Below are 15,786 nucleotides of genomic sequence, written 5' to 3'. Positions count from 1 at the left end.
TGTTTGTTTTTTAGAGAGAGAGGATGCACATGAGCTATGGGGGGGGGGGGGGATACATATCGCAGAGCAGAAGGAAAGGGAGAGAGATGCTTAAGCAGGCTCTATGCCCAAGGCAGAGCCTGACCCTGGGCTTGATCTCACAATCCTGAGATCATGACCTGAGCCAAAATCAAGAGATGGATGCCCAGGCATCCCTTAAGCGGGTTTTTAAGACTTGAAACACAGAATCTGCTGGGGATTTTAAAATATTATTTATCACAATGATGATTCTCCAACCCAATTTTAGCACATCCTATTTTAATCCTCAAGAATACCTATTATTGCTACTACCTATCAATATTTAAATGAAGTACAACATCAGGAACATTGTCCTAAGCATATAGGGCTTGATACAGTAGTCATTAGCTACAAGTGGCTATTCAACACTTGAAATGTGGCTAGTCTAAATATACATGTGTTATTATAAATATAAAATACATACCAGATCTCAAAGACAGTATGAAAGAAGAATATATCTAATTAATAATTTTATATTGGTTACATGTTGAAATAACAATATTTTGATATTAAAGTTAATTTCAGATGGTTCTTTTCACTTTTTAAAACGTGACTATAAGAAAATTTAAAATTACACATGTGGCTGGCAATTGTGGCTTGCATTATATTTCTATTGAACAGTAATAGCCCTACTTTAAAAAAATATTTATTTATTTTAAAGAGAGAGAGAACAAGAAAGAGCATGGGGGGAGGGACAAAGGGAGAGGGAGAGAGAAACTCAAGCAAACTCTGGGCTGAGCATGGAGCCCGAAGTGGGGCTCTATTTCACAACCATGATATTAGAACCTGACCTGAAACCAAGAGTCAGATGCTCAACTAACTGCTCCACCCACACATCCAGAACAGTAGTAAGCCTACTTAAAGAGCTGATCAACACTTCTAACAGTTATCCAGGCAGAATGAAAAGCATCATCGAGGGTCATATCTGAAATGAAACCAGCAATGATACCCGAAAATACAAATGATCCCCAGAACTCTAAAATGGTAAGTCATGCTAAAATTCAAAGACTACTTTAGTAAAATTTAATAGTTTTTTCTTCCCTGAAAAAAATAATTCGCTAGGATAACCTTTTTTTAGTAAGTTATTCTCTGAGTATTAGCAGAATGCAAGAAATAGGGTTTCTAAGATATTAAAGTAACAGTTCCCCTTCAGCACAAAAAGAGTTAAATATTAGAAATGGTATCACATTATTATTTTTCCCTGAAAAAAATTAATCTTCTATCTACCTCACAACACTTCATATTTGTTTTTTTTTAAAGATTTTTTTAAAGATTTTATTTATTTATTTGACAGAGAGCATAAGCAGGGGGAGTGGCAGAGGGAGAGGGAGAAGCGGGTTCCCTGCTGATAAGGGACTCCATGGAGGGCTTGATCCCAGGACCCTGGGGTTATGACCTGAGTTGAAGGCAGACGCTTAGCCGACTGAGCCACCCAGGTGCCCCTAAAGATTTTATCTTTAAGTGATCTCTATACCTAATGTGGGGCTCAAACTTACAACCCTGAGATCAAGAGTTGCATGCTCTACTGACTGAGCCAGCCAGGCACCCCACAACACTTCATTTTTGTAAAATGTCATGAAAATATTTTAGAAAATGTATACCATATTCATCAAGCAAGGTATACTTTAGAATATATACTCAATATATACTCAATATATATTGAGTATATTCAATAACGTGATTCTCACCACCCATATTTCACTATCCTCTGTGTACTGTTTAACATTGTTCTTATTTCCAGAAACCTCAACAAGATAATACAAATAAAGATCACACTATAATTAATATGATTCCATCTGAAATGCAATGTTATATCTCAATGAAATATTTATACTACTATAATGACTTAAATGTGCTTTCTTACACATTTATTCTTATACATTATATTATCATAATAACTTAAATGTGCTTTCTAAAGTGTTAAAATGTAACACTTTTAAAAGGGCAGGATACAAGAAAAGAAGCAAGATTAAATACCTCCTCAGTTTTAAAAGGACCATCTAGCCATGTATAAGGAGGCTCTTTAGCCTCTGTGACCGTGTATTACATACTTTTTCAAAGTACTTGAAAAGTTGTAGGGACCAAATTAGTTAGTTATCAATGTAGAAAATGTAATTTATCAATGTACTATCTACCCTACAAGTATTTTACAGTTAAAAAAAAAAAAAAGGAGACTATACATATTGGTTATAAGAGCAAGTAGGCTTTAGCAAATAGTCCTGAAGAAAATTTCTCTGCCTCTCAACATAATTAAATAATATTTATGAATGAAACTATATTTTTATTGAGGCCGAATCAACTTGACACTTGAAATTTTTAAAAAAATTTTAACTTTTTCCTTAACTCTGTACTCTACTTCTTCATATAGATGCTTTATATAACACGGCTAGAAAGCCAGAAATTAAGTAGCACAATAGCAAGAATTGAAATTCTATTATTTGTCTAGTAGTTGGAGCTTTTTTATTAAGGCCTGCTGGGGCATTCAAAAGAAAGTGAGATGAATTTAAGTGTTTATTATTTGTGAAGGAATAAGAAAAATTAGGAAGAACGGTAAAGAAGTTCCTATGGGTTTTACTTTTTTGTTTTTTAGTTTTTAATGTTGCAGCTGTTTTGTGTGGGTTTTTAATTTTTTTACAGGTAGGGTATTTTAAGGTAAGTGTTTGGGAAAATGGAACTAGACTTGTGCTAACTGAAGAATCTTGACAGAAAAAGGCTTGAGATTTAGGAAAAAGAGATGACAGAACTACAAAGATCTATCATATGCACCTCTTGTCTAACAAAGCATTACGAAGGAATGTCTAGTACTTAGAGGTAGAAAGTTGGAGATATATACTATCCATTTATTATGGAGCAGGAAACAATAATTTTCAAATTCATAATTTTATTTTTGTTTAAATTTCAAGTACCAAACTTAAGTATGAGGTTATAACTTGGTCATGAGATGCTTAACAAATGAAAGAATTAACAAATTTTTAAAAAATCATGTCTTCAATTTGATAACAAAAAATTTAGGCTTATCACTGTTTTCCTATGTCCATATCCCTCATTACTTCTCAAAAGAGTTATATAAGTAATTCAATAGCTTTGAGATTGGAAGAATTAAAAAATAATTACTAAATCTATTAGCTATTCTGATTTACTGTTTCTAGTTACCCATTTTTTTTTTTTTAAAGTAAGCTCTAGGCCCAAAGTGGGGCTTGAACTCACAGCCCTCAGATCAAGAGCCACATGTTCTACTGACTGAGCCAGCCAGGAGCCCTCTACTGATGACTCTTAAAGAATATGATATATAATTTCAAGAGTATTTCAGAGTACATTATTTACAATATCAAAAAATCCTACAGATGTCCCAACATAAAAGATTATTTCTGCATATGATGTAATCTTCAATAAAATATCTTTGATATAAGTAATGTTATGCTCTACTGTAAGATAAAGTATGTGAATACATTTTATAGTCTTCAAAGTACCACACCTAAAAGATATAATTATCATATTAAATTTTTTAAAGGTACTCTATAGTAATATAAACATTAGTAATGTAACTTTTCCTCTTTTAAACCCAATATTTCTTATATGGTGCCTATCATTTTCTTCCATATAGTATAACTATTTATATATAAGTCATATTTCTTTATGAGACGATAAGGAATTTCACATCCACAGGCATATCTCATTATATTCAATAGCATCTGGAGAAAGAGACAGTATGTCATGAAAGTAAAATACTATAATTTCTGAGGGTAGAAACAAAGATCTAGTAAGGATTATGTTAGCTGTTGTGCAGTTTTTGATTTCTTACAGTAGTGAACATACATATAGATACGAGAACTCCTCTTTTCCCTCAATAATAATGTAACCTTATATCAAGCACAGTCAGGTATGAATTTAGAATTAGTAGCAGGTAAAAGATTAAGAGAGATGGGATCTTTAAAATAAAATGAAGTAAAATAAAATTAAATAAATTAAAAGTCTGAGAGTCTTCTCATCGCATTTTTCTGACTGTATTAATTTTATTTATTGAGTTTGTAATGCCATTGAGCATGCTACCTTACATTCATACTACTGTATTTTTCCTTTAAAAAGATTCCAAGGAGGAAAAAAACAACCATTCTACAACTAAAGAGAAAGAGACAGGGAGACATATGACAGGTAGAGACACACAAAGAACAGAGAGACAAAGACAGACAGACAGAGAGATGCTATACAGTGGTTCTTGGCCATTTAATTAAAGCCTCAGCCTTTGAGGCTTCTCTTCAGTAAATAGTGCTATGCTGCAAGAGAGAAACTGTCAACATTCATTCAACAAGGAACACAATGGCAATAGTAACTGTAAAATGAAACATTTCTGTACCTTAATATCAGATGTATCACGCTGACAGTTTCGCCAAGCTCTAGAAATTGATGAAAAAGTTCGATCTGCATGATCAAATTTCCCTCCTTGCAAATTTAGGAAATAAGTTGTGAAAGGTTCCTAAAAAATAAGCAATTAAAAAAATCCATGTTTCCTCATGCATAAAAATTTTTTTAAATAAATCATTATATTTAGATACTTTAATGACTAATAGACATTAGCCAGCTATATATAAACTAGGTATAGAATGGGAATTATATCTAAATTATTATATTAGTGTTCTTAAACTAGTTTTGTTTCAGAAGAAATATTTCCAAAATTTGGCATTTGCAACATTTTTCAGACTCCCTTTTCAAGAACAATTTATTAATAAAATTCAAACATAAATTAGATTGCATTTTCTTCATAGAACAGGGAAATAGTCTAATATGTAATTTTCCTATTGTTATGGCTCAATATTTAATTTATGATTAAGAAAAGAAAAATGTTTGGAAGATTTAAAAGCCTCCTCTTAGTTAAAGAACACTTAAACACATATTAGTAGATAATTGCTTGAAATTAGCTAAGCACTATAAATTACTTCTAGGATTTATGTCTGCCTGTACCCTTCTAACAAGCTTTAATTAATGATGTGCTGCTAATGCTTTCCCAAAGAAATTACTTTCTAGTAGATGAATCACCTTTCAATTTTACAGAAACATTTCTTGTTTAACCAATATATTATCAATACACAGTAGCCTTGGTGTAATCTACAAACATAACTTATTCCATGTGGGGCAACTGAAATTCCTAAAATATATGAACACATGCTATCTTAACAAAATCTTATTTAGTTCTTATTTTAATATACTACATTTGAAAATAACGTATGTTACAATTTAGGATCTGATGAGATACCAACCATTTGAAGAGGCAAGTTTAAGAAAAATATTCATATAATTCCAGGTGAAACATTTTTAAGGCTATTCTATAGCAACATGTTATCAAATACATATCAAATGAGATAAAGAGATATTTATAATTAGAAATCTAATCACTGAAAAAAAAATTTAGCATTCAAAAAAGATGCCAACAACTTTCAATCATTGCATATTCTCCACAACACTGAATTTAGTTATTCATGGTTTATTATTTAAATTGAACTTACTATTCTTAGCAGCCATGCAAGAACAAAACTTGCAGTTGAGTAATGAGTACCATAGTGGAACTTTGGAACTTGATCATCTTCCCATGATTCATAACGCTCTGCAAAGAATGCTGCTCTTTTTGGATTCAAAGCTCCTATTGGCTGCCAATGTGGAAGAAAAAGAAAACAAAACAAAACAAGAACACATAAATGTAATCATCTTTTATTTCTTTCTTCAAATGTCATCCTATTAGCAAGTGAGAGTCAATTTAAATATACATATATACTCTACTGAAGCTAAAACATGGTGCTACATTCAGAGAGTGGATGCAAAAACTTTTTCCAAAGCAGGTTAAACATACACATATAAGTGGAAGGAGAAACCTGTCATTTCTCAGTGAGTCTAGTTTCTGTTGAATACAGGTTTTTAATCAGACCATAACAAGTATTTTCATAAAGACAATTACATGAAGTGAATATTAGCTATATAATAGTTTGGAAAGCACCTATAAAATTCTATTTAGTTAATTAGAAGCAACACCCAGAAACAGAATCTTGATGTTAGAGAATTAATTTACAATAGCTTCTGAGAAGAGGATGAAACAAAAATGCAAGGGAATGAGGAATGCAAGGAAGAGAATGAGTGAAAAAGGGATTAAATGTAAATCTAGAAATTTCTACTAGTATGAGTAAAAGCAAAATTTAGAGGATTAAAACATCCCTGCCTGAAATAAATAAAGTATATGTGTGTGTGTCTCTGTGTATGTGTGTGTATAAATAATAGAAGACAGATTACGAGTTTATACCAGAAAACGATTCATTATAGTAGAGGGCTGAAAAGCAGTACAGCAAAGTGTTGAAGAATGTGGGCTCACTGGAATAGTAATAATACCCAGTCCGAAGGTTGTTTTGGAAAATAAAATGAGTAATTACATGTAAAGTCCTACAAACCATGCCTGACATTCAGTGAATGTTATTACTTTTAAGATTATCTTTCAGAATTGGGGTAAAGTTTGAATGAAATAATAGCCTGTAAAACCCTTAGAACATTACTTGGCATAAGAGCTAAATAAATGTTAGCTAGTATCATTATTATTGCTGCAGCTGTTGTTATTTAGGGAATACATGAATTTCATTAAAAAACATGCAAAATTTTCTGTGATTATGCACATGTACATTTTCTTAAGGAAGACATACAAAGTATTAAGATTCTCAAAGGGTTTGAGGTCTCCAAGAATGTTAAAAACCACCTGCTTTAAGTAATAACTCATTCTCATAAAACATTGTGATCTCTAGAAAATCTCTATTCCTTATTTAAAATATAATTACCATTTCACTGAAAAAAAAAAAAGCTAAGATGACTTTCTTAAATGAGTACCTAGTCACTTCATTTATAAGAGAAAGAAAATATTTTAAATCTTATTATTTATGGGGGATATGCTAAACTGAAATAAAAAAAATATGGGTTTTAAAATAGATGTATTCAGAAATATTCTGTTAAAAATGAAGCAAAGTTAAACTAGTTTTTAAACTGCTTCTCATGTTAATATGTGATTTACAGCAACATTTTAAATTCATCATTTTCACTATCTTTCTTAAATTAATTGTTAACTATTTTTAAAAACTATCTTTAGCACTGTCCTCTTTCAATAGCTTGGTTTGAATCAACATTTTATATTGTCATTTTTTTACTTTACAAGCAAATTTTTAAAAATCTTTCATCAATTACTATTTTAGATCAATCTCAGTATACTAATTTAAAATGCCGTCTTCTAAAGCATTAGTTTCTGTACAGAAGAATTAAATCTGATTTACTAAATTTATGCCAGTTAAGAATAGAAGTGACTCCAAGAAATCTTTGTTACAGAATCAATTTGGAATGCCTTTAAACATATTTTGTTGTTGTCCCTAAACACTGAGCCATACAAAAGGAAAGAACGAAGAAATAAAATCACTGGAAGACAAATTATGTGAATTAAAAATAGAATCAATGCTCCTTTTGTATAGTTCTGCAGCATATTAAGTATTCACTTTATGTGCTCCTATTTTTATTACTCTCCAAATGAGTATACTTCCAAAATCAATAGTTATAGAATCACGTTGCTTGAATATAATGCTAAAACCAATTAGGATTGATTTCAGTAGCATCTGAGGAAAAAATGGCTTCGTGCAGAGATCCATATAGGTAGAACCCACAGTATTGATTCTGGCTGTTATTGTTACAGTTGGTTTCTGAAGCTTGCTACAGGACAGCTATCAATACATACCACATTTATTTGTAAGCATATAAAAAAGAAGTCCCCAAATAAAAGAAGGTTTAAAAAAAAAAAAAAAAGACCAGTGGAGCTGCGCAATGACAATGATACACTATCAGCTTACTCAGAGAAGTTACAGTGGGAATACACACATTGAATTATACATTACGCGAAAGCACTGATTTATTGTGGTAATAACATCCACCTCATTAAAAGATTCTGCTTTGCTGCAGTTGGAAGGCTACATATTGTTTACTGCTATAAATTAATGGCGGTGCAAAGAAGACTGTGGAACCATCCTAACAATAGATCTGTAATGACAGTGCTGTATATCACAGCTTCCTCAGCAGCTTCATAATAAAATGGAGACAATGTATTGAGCTAATACATTCTACCATGCTGGCCCATATTTTTCTGACAACTGCTTTAAAAGATGAGCTGAATCCAACTATGTTATAATGCTGCAAAACATTTAACTAAGCAAGAGTCAGTCATACACCAAAGTGCATCATAGCATTTTTAAAACATTGTCTAAATCAGCATTTCAAGATGTTTATTCATCTCTGCAAAAGAACTAAAAGTAAATGCTGATGGCTTCTCTTACTTATACAGTATATTAAGAGTAACAATTGGAGGGCAATTCAGGAAGATGCCTAGCAATATCTCCTACAGGGAGCTCTTTGTACAATTTAACTATAAAAGCTTGACAGAATTTTTTTTTTAAATCAGCAAACTGATTAAAGGAAGAAGAGCAAAAATACTGGTCATTTAAAATGGTCATAAATTCCTGAAAAAAATCAGTGAAAAACAGGTATTGATTAAAGAAGTGTAATTCAAGGTCAGAACAAGGTAAAATTAAATAGCTCTAGGATATAGAAAAGTAATTTTACAAATTACAAAAAGCTAACAAATAATATAAGATTTTTTTAAATCTACAGAATAAAACTTGAATCACAACAAGATAAAAAAGTGGTTCAAATAAAATAGAATTATTTTAAAATTATCAGAAGCATTATGTTTGGAAAAAAATGGCAATAACTTGAAGTACGAAAAGAGAAGTTAAAGAAAAAAGGAACACAAAACTCTTGAAAATGTATAAATAGAAAAAAAAGTCACTATTCCTAGGATATTCTTATCTCACAAATAGCAAAACTGACAACTGTGGTAGAGTGATAAGTATTCTGTTGGACAAATACTAATGATACCTTCCAGAACACGATACATAAAACAAAACTTTCTAAATCAGGTTTCTTAAGAGTAATACAATAAAAAAATCTTTTTATTGTCTTCTTTGAGAAGTTAATTTTACTAATTAGAGAAACAAAAATACTGTGTGTGAAATGCTCAGCTCAGTGCCTAGCACACAGTAAATTATTCATAATAATATTTATTACTGTTTTGCAGCTTATTTGATGAATAATATTTAAGAAAAAAAACTATTAAACAAGCCTGATGAAATTAGGTAGAGTCTGTTAGAAAAGAATGATGATCTTCTAATGGTACATACAGTACTGTGCATTACCTGTCAGAAGCCTAACAGTACATAGTAGTCCCAATAAACTGAATTACCCTACCTCAAGAAAATAACCAAAAGCAAAATTACTTTTTAAAAGTCCAAAGGGTATCCAAATGTTACTATGAAAAGCATATGAAATGTCAAGCAAATTACAACCATCTTCTACTACATCAATTAAAAACAAACAGCTTTGGATTCACAAACCCCTTCAAAGGCACATAAGAGACTTTTTCATCTAATTACTAGTAAAAGTTGGCTGTACAAAGAAACAGCTTTTATAGTGTTGATACATTCGAAGTTTTTTTTCTTTTTTAAAATTTTAGGAAATCTTACCTGAAGTTATTTAATTAGTACCCCCAGCTTACACTCTGTAGTTTATAAGACATTATTACACATTCTCACAGTAAATATGTGAGCTAGAAATCCCTGTTTTAAAAATGAAGAAGTATTCTGAGTAACCTAGTTCAAGGTCAACATAAATCTAGGAGACACAAATTCAGCACTCAAAAATCCAGTCTTGGGGTCATTTTATCCATCTAAAACTGTTGTATTAATTACAAATTATTTTTCCAAATTTCAGCAATTTTTTATATTTCCATTTTTCAAATAAGATATTTATTTAATAGGTTGGCATAAAGGCTAATAATATATGTAAAATGCTTAGCAGAGATCCTGGCACAAAGAAAGTACTTGACAAGCATAGCTGCCATTAATGTTGTTGTAATTATTATTACCACCATGACTGACATAAATCCTTCTTCTTTTTGAGATTTATATGTGAATTGTTCTAATTTATATCAACCTTTCAGAAGTGAAGTTCCAAACTGATGGACCATGATTATAGTTACTAAGAAAGTTGAAGGGAATTGGCAAGGAGTCTCACAAATTCAACAAAGCATAGATTTGCTTGAGTTAACAAACTTTTTTTTTTTAAAATCCAAGTCTCAAAAGAGGTTTTTTTACATCCTTCTGTGAAGGCCTTCTTTGAAAAATCACTAGATCCTAACATCCTGGGGATCAGAAGCAGAAGAGAAGATTAAAGAAAAAGTAAAGGATCATTCTGGTTCATAAGACACAGAAATAGGGCCTTTGGAAACACTAAAGGATAGGGTATCATAAAAGATACATTTTGTGGTTATAGGGAATGGTGAAGAGATGTCAAAACTGAAAAGGGGCTCAGGAACGGGAGGTAAAAGAGCATAAGGATTTTTAGGATCTTGCTTAGGATCTGGATGACTGGCCTAAAGCCATCTCCAATGTCATCTTCATTTGGTATGATTAGGAAACTGGATAACCTCCTTTAATTCTATGATTACACATAAAAGCTGTCCTACAGCATTTAAGAGGTCATGTGCAAGAGATGTTTTACATTATTTCATTTTTTCCTGGAAGTAGGATAGGCCTATAGACATTGAAAGAGGGCCATTGCAAAATAAGGGATAAAAGCTAGTAAGAAAAATATAACAAGATGGTTGAACTCCATGTTACAGGAATCCAATGTTATGTTATAAACATGCCAGATTAAAGGACTGAATAGTGTTAATTAAATAAAAGGTATCTAATATTCATGAACGGATTAAATAAAAAAACTTCAAATTCAGAGGATGAAAGGGAATGGACTATTGGCAAATGTGATATCATAAAAGACCATTTCTAATTAGAGAATAATGATTTGGTTTGGAAGATTACAAGAAATAAATACGGTATACAGGTTAAAAGGTCCATTCTATCTGATGACAGTGTTACTATGTTTTGGATTTAAGTGAAGGTTCTAAGAATCTTACATAAATTACCTCATATTCACATCAGCCCCTTAATATATAAACCTATTAGCATTCCTAACTTTTGGCAAAAAATTGAGTCAGAGAAGTTAAATGACGATTAATGACTGGCTACCTAAGCCAGCGGCTGAGGCAAGATTTAGAACCAACTTTAAGTAAATTGACAGCAAATCCTAGAATGATTTGGGTTGTGGAGATTGATAAAAATGCTGGTGCTGACTCTGCAAAGTCATTAGAATCCTTTCATGGGAGGTTTAGATTGAAGATCCTTTTGAAAATGTGCTAGTTACATTTTTATCCCTACTTGCCTAATGTGTGTGGATATCACTTTAGCAGAAGGTTTCATAAATGAAAAAAATACATATATTTTGCTTGGGGACACCGAAAGATGCTTGGCAAAAACAGCTTAAAAAAAAGTGAACAAAAAGGTAAATACTGTCACCAAAGTTTATGGCTTTACTTTTCTCTTAACTTTTATAGTTATATATCCACATCCATGAACCCAATAAGAGCCTTTAATTCTCTGTGCTGCTAAACCTTTTTAAAGAAGCCACTGAATTTTATTATGTGCTTCTCCACCACCTGCCTTCTTCCCCCACCGCCAAGGGAAGAAAATAAACGAATAGCCTCTGCCATTTAAGCCATGCTGCCACTGTTAGGGGGTACGATACTCTTCTCTGTCAGTTGTAGCAGCTCTTTTATCTAAATGACAAGTATAACAAACAGCCTGATCAGCATTTTTACTCAACCTTGGCTTTTAGGGTATTTTGTCATATGCTATATATGGCTGAAATGGTTTGGCACTTATCTTCACACACTCTACACTTTATTTAATATTGTCAAGAAAAAAATTTCATTGGCACACTACTGTGGCTTTTAGAGTTAACAAATAAGCACTTTTGTTTTCAAGTACCAGAGCAGTTTTTAATCCCTTGAAAACACACTTTCTTGCAGGTGGTGTTAAACATACACCTCCCATACTATTTCACTTTAAGAAACACATCTTGGGAAAAAGAAAGTATTCCATTTTACTTATTGTGCCTATGTAGAATATAAATCATTTCAAATGCTCACACTGGTAGATTTAGTAGCCTCTGCAGTTCTATGTTATTCAGCTATGGCTCATATTAAGTGATTTTTACTATAGGTTTTTACCTGAATTTGAGAAAGGCACAGAAATTGATTAAAATAATCTGATAATCCATTGCCAGTGTTAAGCTAAATGCCTGGAAGGAAACTCTCCCCCTCAAAAACCCCCCAATTTTAACAATACAAGACCAAAGGGAAAAAAATATTTTAAGTAATTATGAATATGATAAACATCAAAGAAGCCCAATGCCGATCTAATAAATAAAGCCTATTCATTCTCAGATAGATTCATCTTTCCACTTAAAGAAACAGTTAAGACCATTAACATGGGGAGTTCCAGTCTAAGATGATGACATAAGAGGTTCCTGAACTCGCCTCCTCCCATGGACAAACTGAATCTACAGTTACACATAGATCAATTCCCTCTTGAAGAAATCTTGTAACTAGCTGAGCTACCTATCAAACAAGAAAAAAACCAACACGGTAACAGGTAAGAAAGGCTGTGACACACTCTTGCCACAAATCTCACCTCCAACACAGTGGCATACAATGAGGAAGGAACTCAAAACTCACAGCTTCTCCCTGAGGAGTGAAGATTTTTGGACCCAACATCTAGCCACCCCCCCAACCCCCCAGTTAAGACGTCCATCTGTGAGAGAGGCTCTCCAGAACACATAGCTCTGAAAGCCAATGAGGCTTGCTTCTATGAGACCGTAAGATAACAAACCAAAATCCCACAGTTCCTCACTGGCTCCGGAGGACTCAGCTTGGCTAAACCCCAGTGCTCAGCTCTGAGACAGCAGACAGAAATGCGAATCTCCTAGCCCTTCCTTGAAAGAGCCTATTTGCACATCTTAAAAGCTGCAGCCTGAGAGTCAGGATCCTATCTTAACACACACCTAGGAACTGCAATCCTCCCCTGCTACTAGAGAAGCCAGCACACACCATCTCTGCATTCTCCCTGTAGCCCTCTCCAAATCACCAATATCTCCTGGGAAGGAGCTTGTACACAGGTCTGGCACTTCTGCTTTCACGGCTGCCACCTAGAAGATGCATCCCTTGATCATCTGGTTCTCATGGCCATTAGGGCTTGTGTTCACAAGGTCCCATAGGACTGTAGCAAACAAACAGTTCTTTAACAGGCTATCTCCACCCTCCCGCCCTCCCCAGAGCTCAGTGTCAGCTCCCAGTCTTTCCCTGAAGGAAGTCTACTTGCAAACTTTAAAAGCTGCTGCCAGAGCCTCTGACTTCCAATCAGCCTGCACCAGCTGCTGACTGAGACCCTTACGTTTGGGACACTGACAGGTCTTAGCACACCCTCAATAATTAGGAGCCACAAAGAATGAAGAAGGTGGCTTGGACAATCAGAAAGTTTGGAGAGATAGCATGTGACTTGCCATTAAGGAGGACAGGCACAAAATACCACCCACTTCCCCTAATCTCTCTCTTAAAATCAATCAAAACCCTTAGGCTGATGGGGGAAGAATACCAAATGCTCTCATCCCAGGGCCTGGAAAAGAGATAGGAAACTCTATATTACCAGAGGACCAGGCAAAAATCTACTGCTTCTGGGGTAGAGTTAAAGCAAAAGCGTTTTCACTCAGGAGAATGGGAAAAAAACTCTTTTTGAGCCAGGATTCTGCACTGATACAAAGGAGAGGTCTGCTACTACTGGACGAGGGATGAGAAAACCCCTCATGCCTGCGACCTGCCACAGACACAAGGCAGAGTCTGGATGTCATGCAGGGTACAGACAAGAACACTGAGAAGGCCCACTGAGAAGACCCCACAGGGTCTGCTCAAGAGTGACGTTGGATCAGGAGAATGGAGGAGTTGCCCTACCCCCACCATAAGCCTGGCACTAAGTATCAAGCAACAGCAATCTACTCCCAGGGAAAGGCAAGAGAGCAGAGAGAAGTCCTCAGTGGCACAGGCCTAGAGGATCCGCCAGAGAGTGGAGCAGGAACAATGAGACAAAATCTCTAGCACCCTAGGACCATACTAAGGACAAATTCAAATGGAAGAAATGGAGGAATTTGTGAAGTTCGTGCTGTGCTTAAAGTAACAATGATGATAAGAAACCCAACTGAGCTCACCTACTGCCTGGATTGACTGAACTCCCCACACAAAACGCCTGACATAAGAAAAGGCATCCACATTTCTGGGCATAAAAATAGTATTCACATCCCAGTCTCTACTGATATTAAAGCAAAAATTATGAGATACTTAAAATACTAAGAAAAAAAAAATGACCAATTGTGAAGAGACAAAGCAATCAAAAGAACCAGCCACAGAGATAATGCAGATGTTAGAACTATCAGAAAGGTTATTTAAAGTAACTATGATTCACATACTAAAAGATCTAGGGGAAAAGGTGGGAAACTTACATGAACAGGTGGGAAATTTCAGCAGAGCAGGAAACTATAAAAAAAGAATCAAATATAAATGCTAGAAACAAAAGAAAAAAGTCAGAGGAGAAGAATTCTTTTGATGACATTACATGCAGACTGCACACAGCTAGGGAAAAAAAATAAGTAAACTTTAAGGTAGATTAATAGAAAAAGATACTGCAAATAATAAAATAGTGCTGTCATGGCTATATTAATATCAGAAAAAGTAGCCTTCAGAACACGGACTATTACCAGGTATAAAGAGAAACATTACATAATGACAAAGGGATCCATTTATCAAGAAAACATAACAATTCGTAATTGTTTCTTAGGGCTCCTGTAATAAAGTACCACAAACTGAGTTGCTTAAAACAACAGAAATGTATTGTCTCATAGTTCTGGAATTTAAAAGTGTAAAATCAAGTTGTTGGCAGAGCCATGTTCTCTTTGAAGCCTCTAGGGGGAAGATGCTTCCTTGCCTCTTCCAGTTTTCTGGAGCCCAAGGTGTTCCCTGGCTTGTGGCAACATAACTCCAATCTCTGTCTCCATCACCACATGGTATTCACTCCTTTGATGTCTGTCTTTTTTTTTTCTTTAAAGATTTTATTTATTTATTTGAGAGAGAGAATGAGATAGAGCATGAGAGGAGGGAAGGTCAGAGGGAGAAGCAGACTCCCCGCTGAGCAGGGAGCCCGATGCGGGACTTGATCCTGGGACTCCAGGATCATGACCTGAGCCGAAGGCAGTGGCTTAGCCAACTGAGCCACCCAGGAGCCCCTTTGATGTCTGTCTTAACATGGTTCTTTCATTTTCTTGTAAGGGCACCAGTCACATTGGATTTGGGCCCACCCTAATGACCTCATCTTACTTTGATTACATCTGCAAAGACCCTCTTTACAAATAAGGTCACATCTAAGGTACCCCAGTCCTTGTGAGGACTTCAATATATTGTTTTGGGAGACACAATTCAACTCATAACATGCACTCCAAAACAAATGATTCAAATACACAAAACAAAAACTGATAGAAATGAAAAAATATACAGGCAAATCTAAATCGTAGTTGGAGACATCAACACCCCTCTCTCAGTAATCAATAGAACAAGTAGAAAATCAGTAAAGATATCTAAGATATGAACAACACTATCAACCAATATCACCTAACTGGTTGTAAATGACATGTATAGAACACTTAACCTAACAACAGAAGCATACTTTT

General features: G+C 34.1%; 1 protein-coding gene across 4 annotated transcripts in view; it reads right to left on the bottom strand.

Moving 5' to 3' along the window:
- Positions 1-15,786, bottom strand: part of LRBA (LPS responsive beige-like anchor protein) — a 736,795-nt gene that overhangs the window by 160,147 nt on the left and 560,862 nt on the right. For all 4 annotated transcript variants that reach the window (XM_081811769.1, XM_081811768.1, XM_081811770.1 and 1 more), the window contains 2 exons: positions 5,559-5,699; positions 4,412-4,531 (listed from right to left, as the gene is read on the bottom strand). In XM_081811769.1, the coding sequence (XP_081667895.1) occupies positions 4,412-4,531; positions 5,559-5,699 (261 nt within the window). The remainder of the gene's footprint in view (positions 1-4,411; positions 4,532-5,558; positions 5,700-15,786) is intronic.

The sequence above is a fragment of the Leptonychotes weddellii genome, chromosome 2, assembly GCF_054177405.1.
Source record: "Leptonychotes weddellii isolate Sample4059 chromosome 2, ASM5417740v2, whole genome shotgun sequence".
NCBI classification, from domain to species: Eukaryota; Metazoa; Chordata; class Mammalia; order Carnivora; family Phocidae; genus Leptonychotes; species Leptonychotes weddellii.
This window is presented reverse-complemented; position numbering and strand designations above follow the sequence as displayed.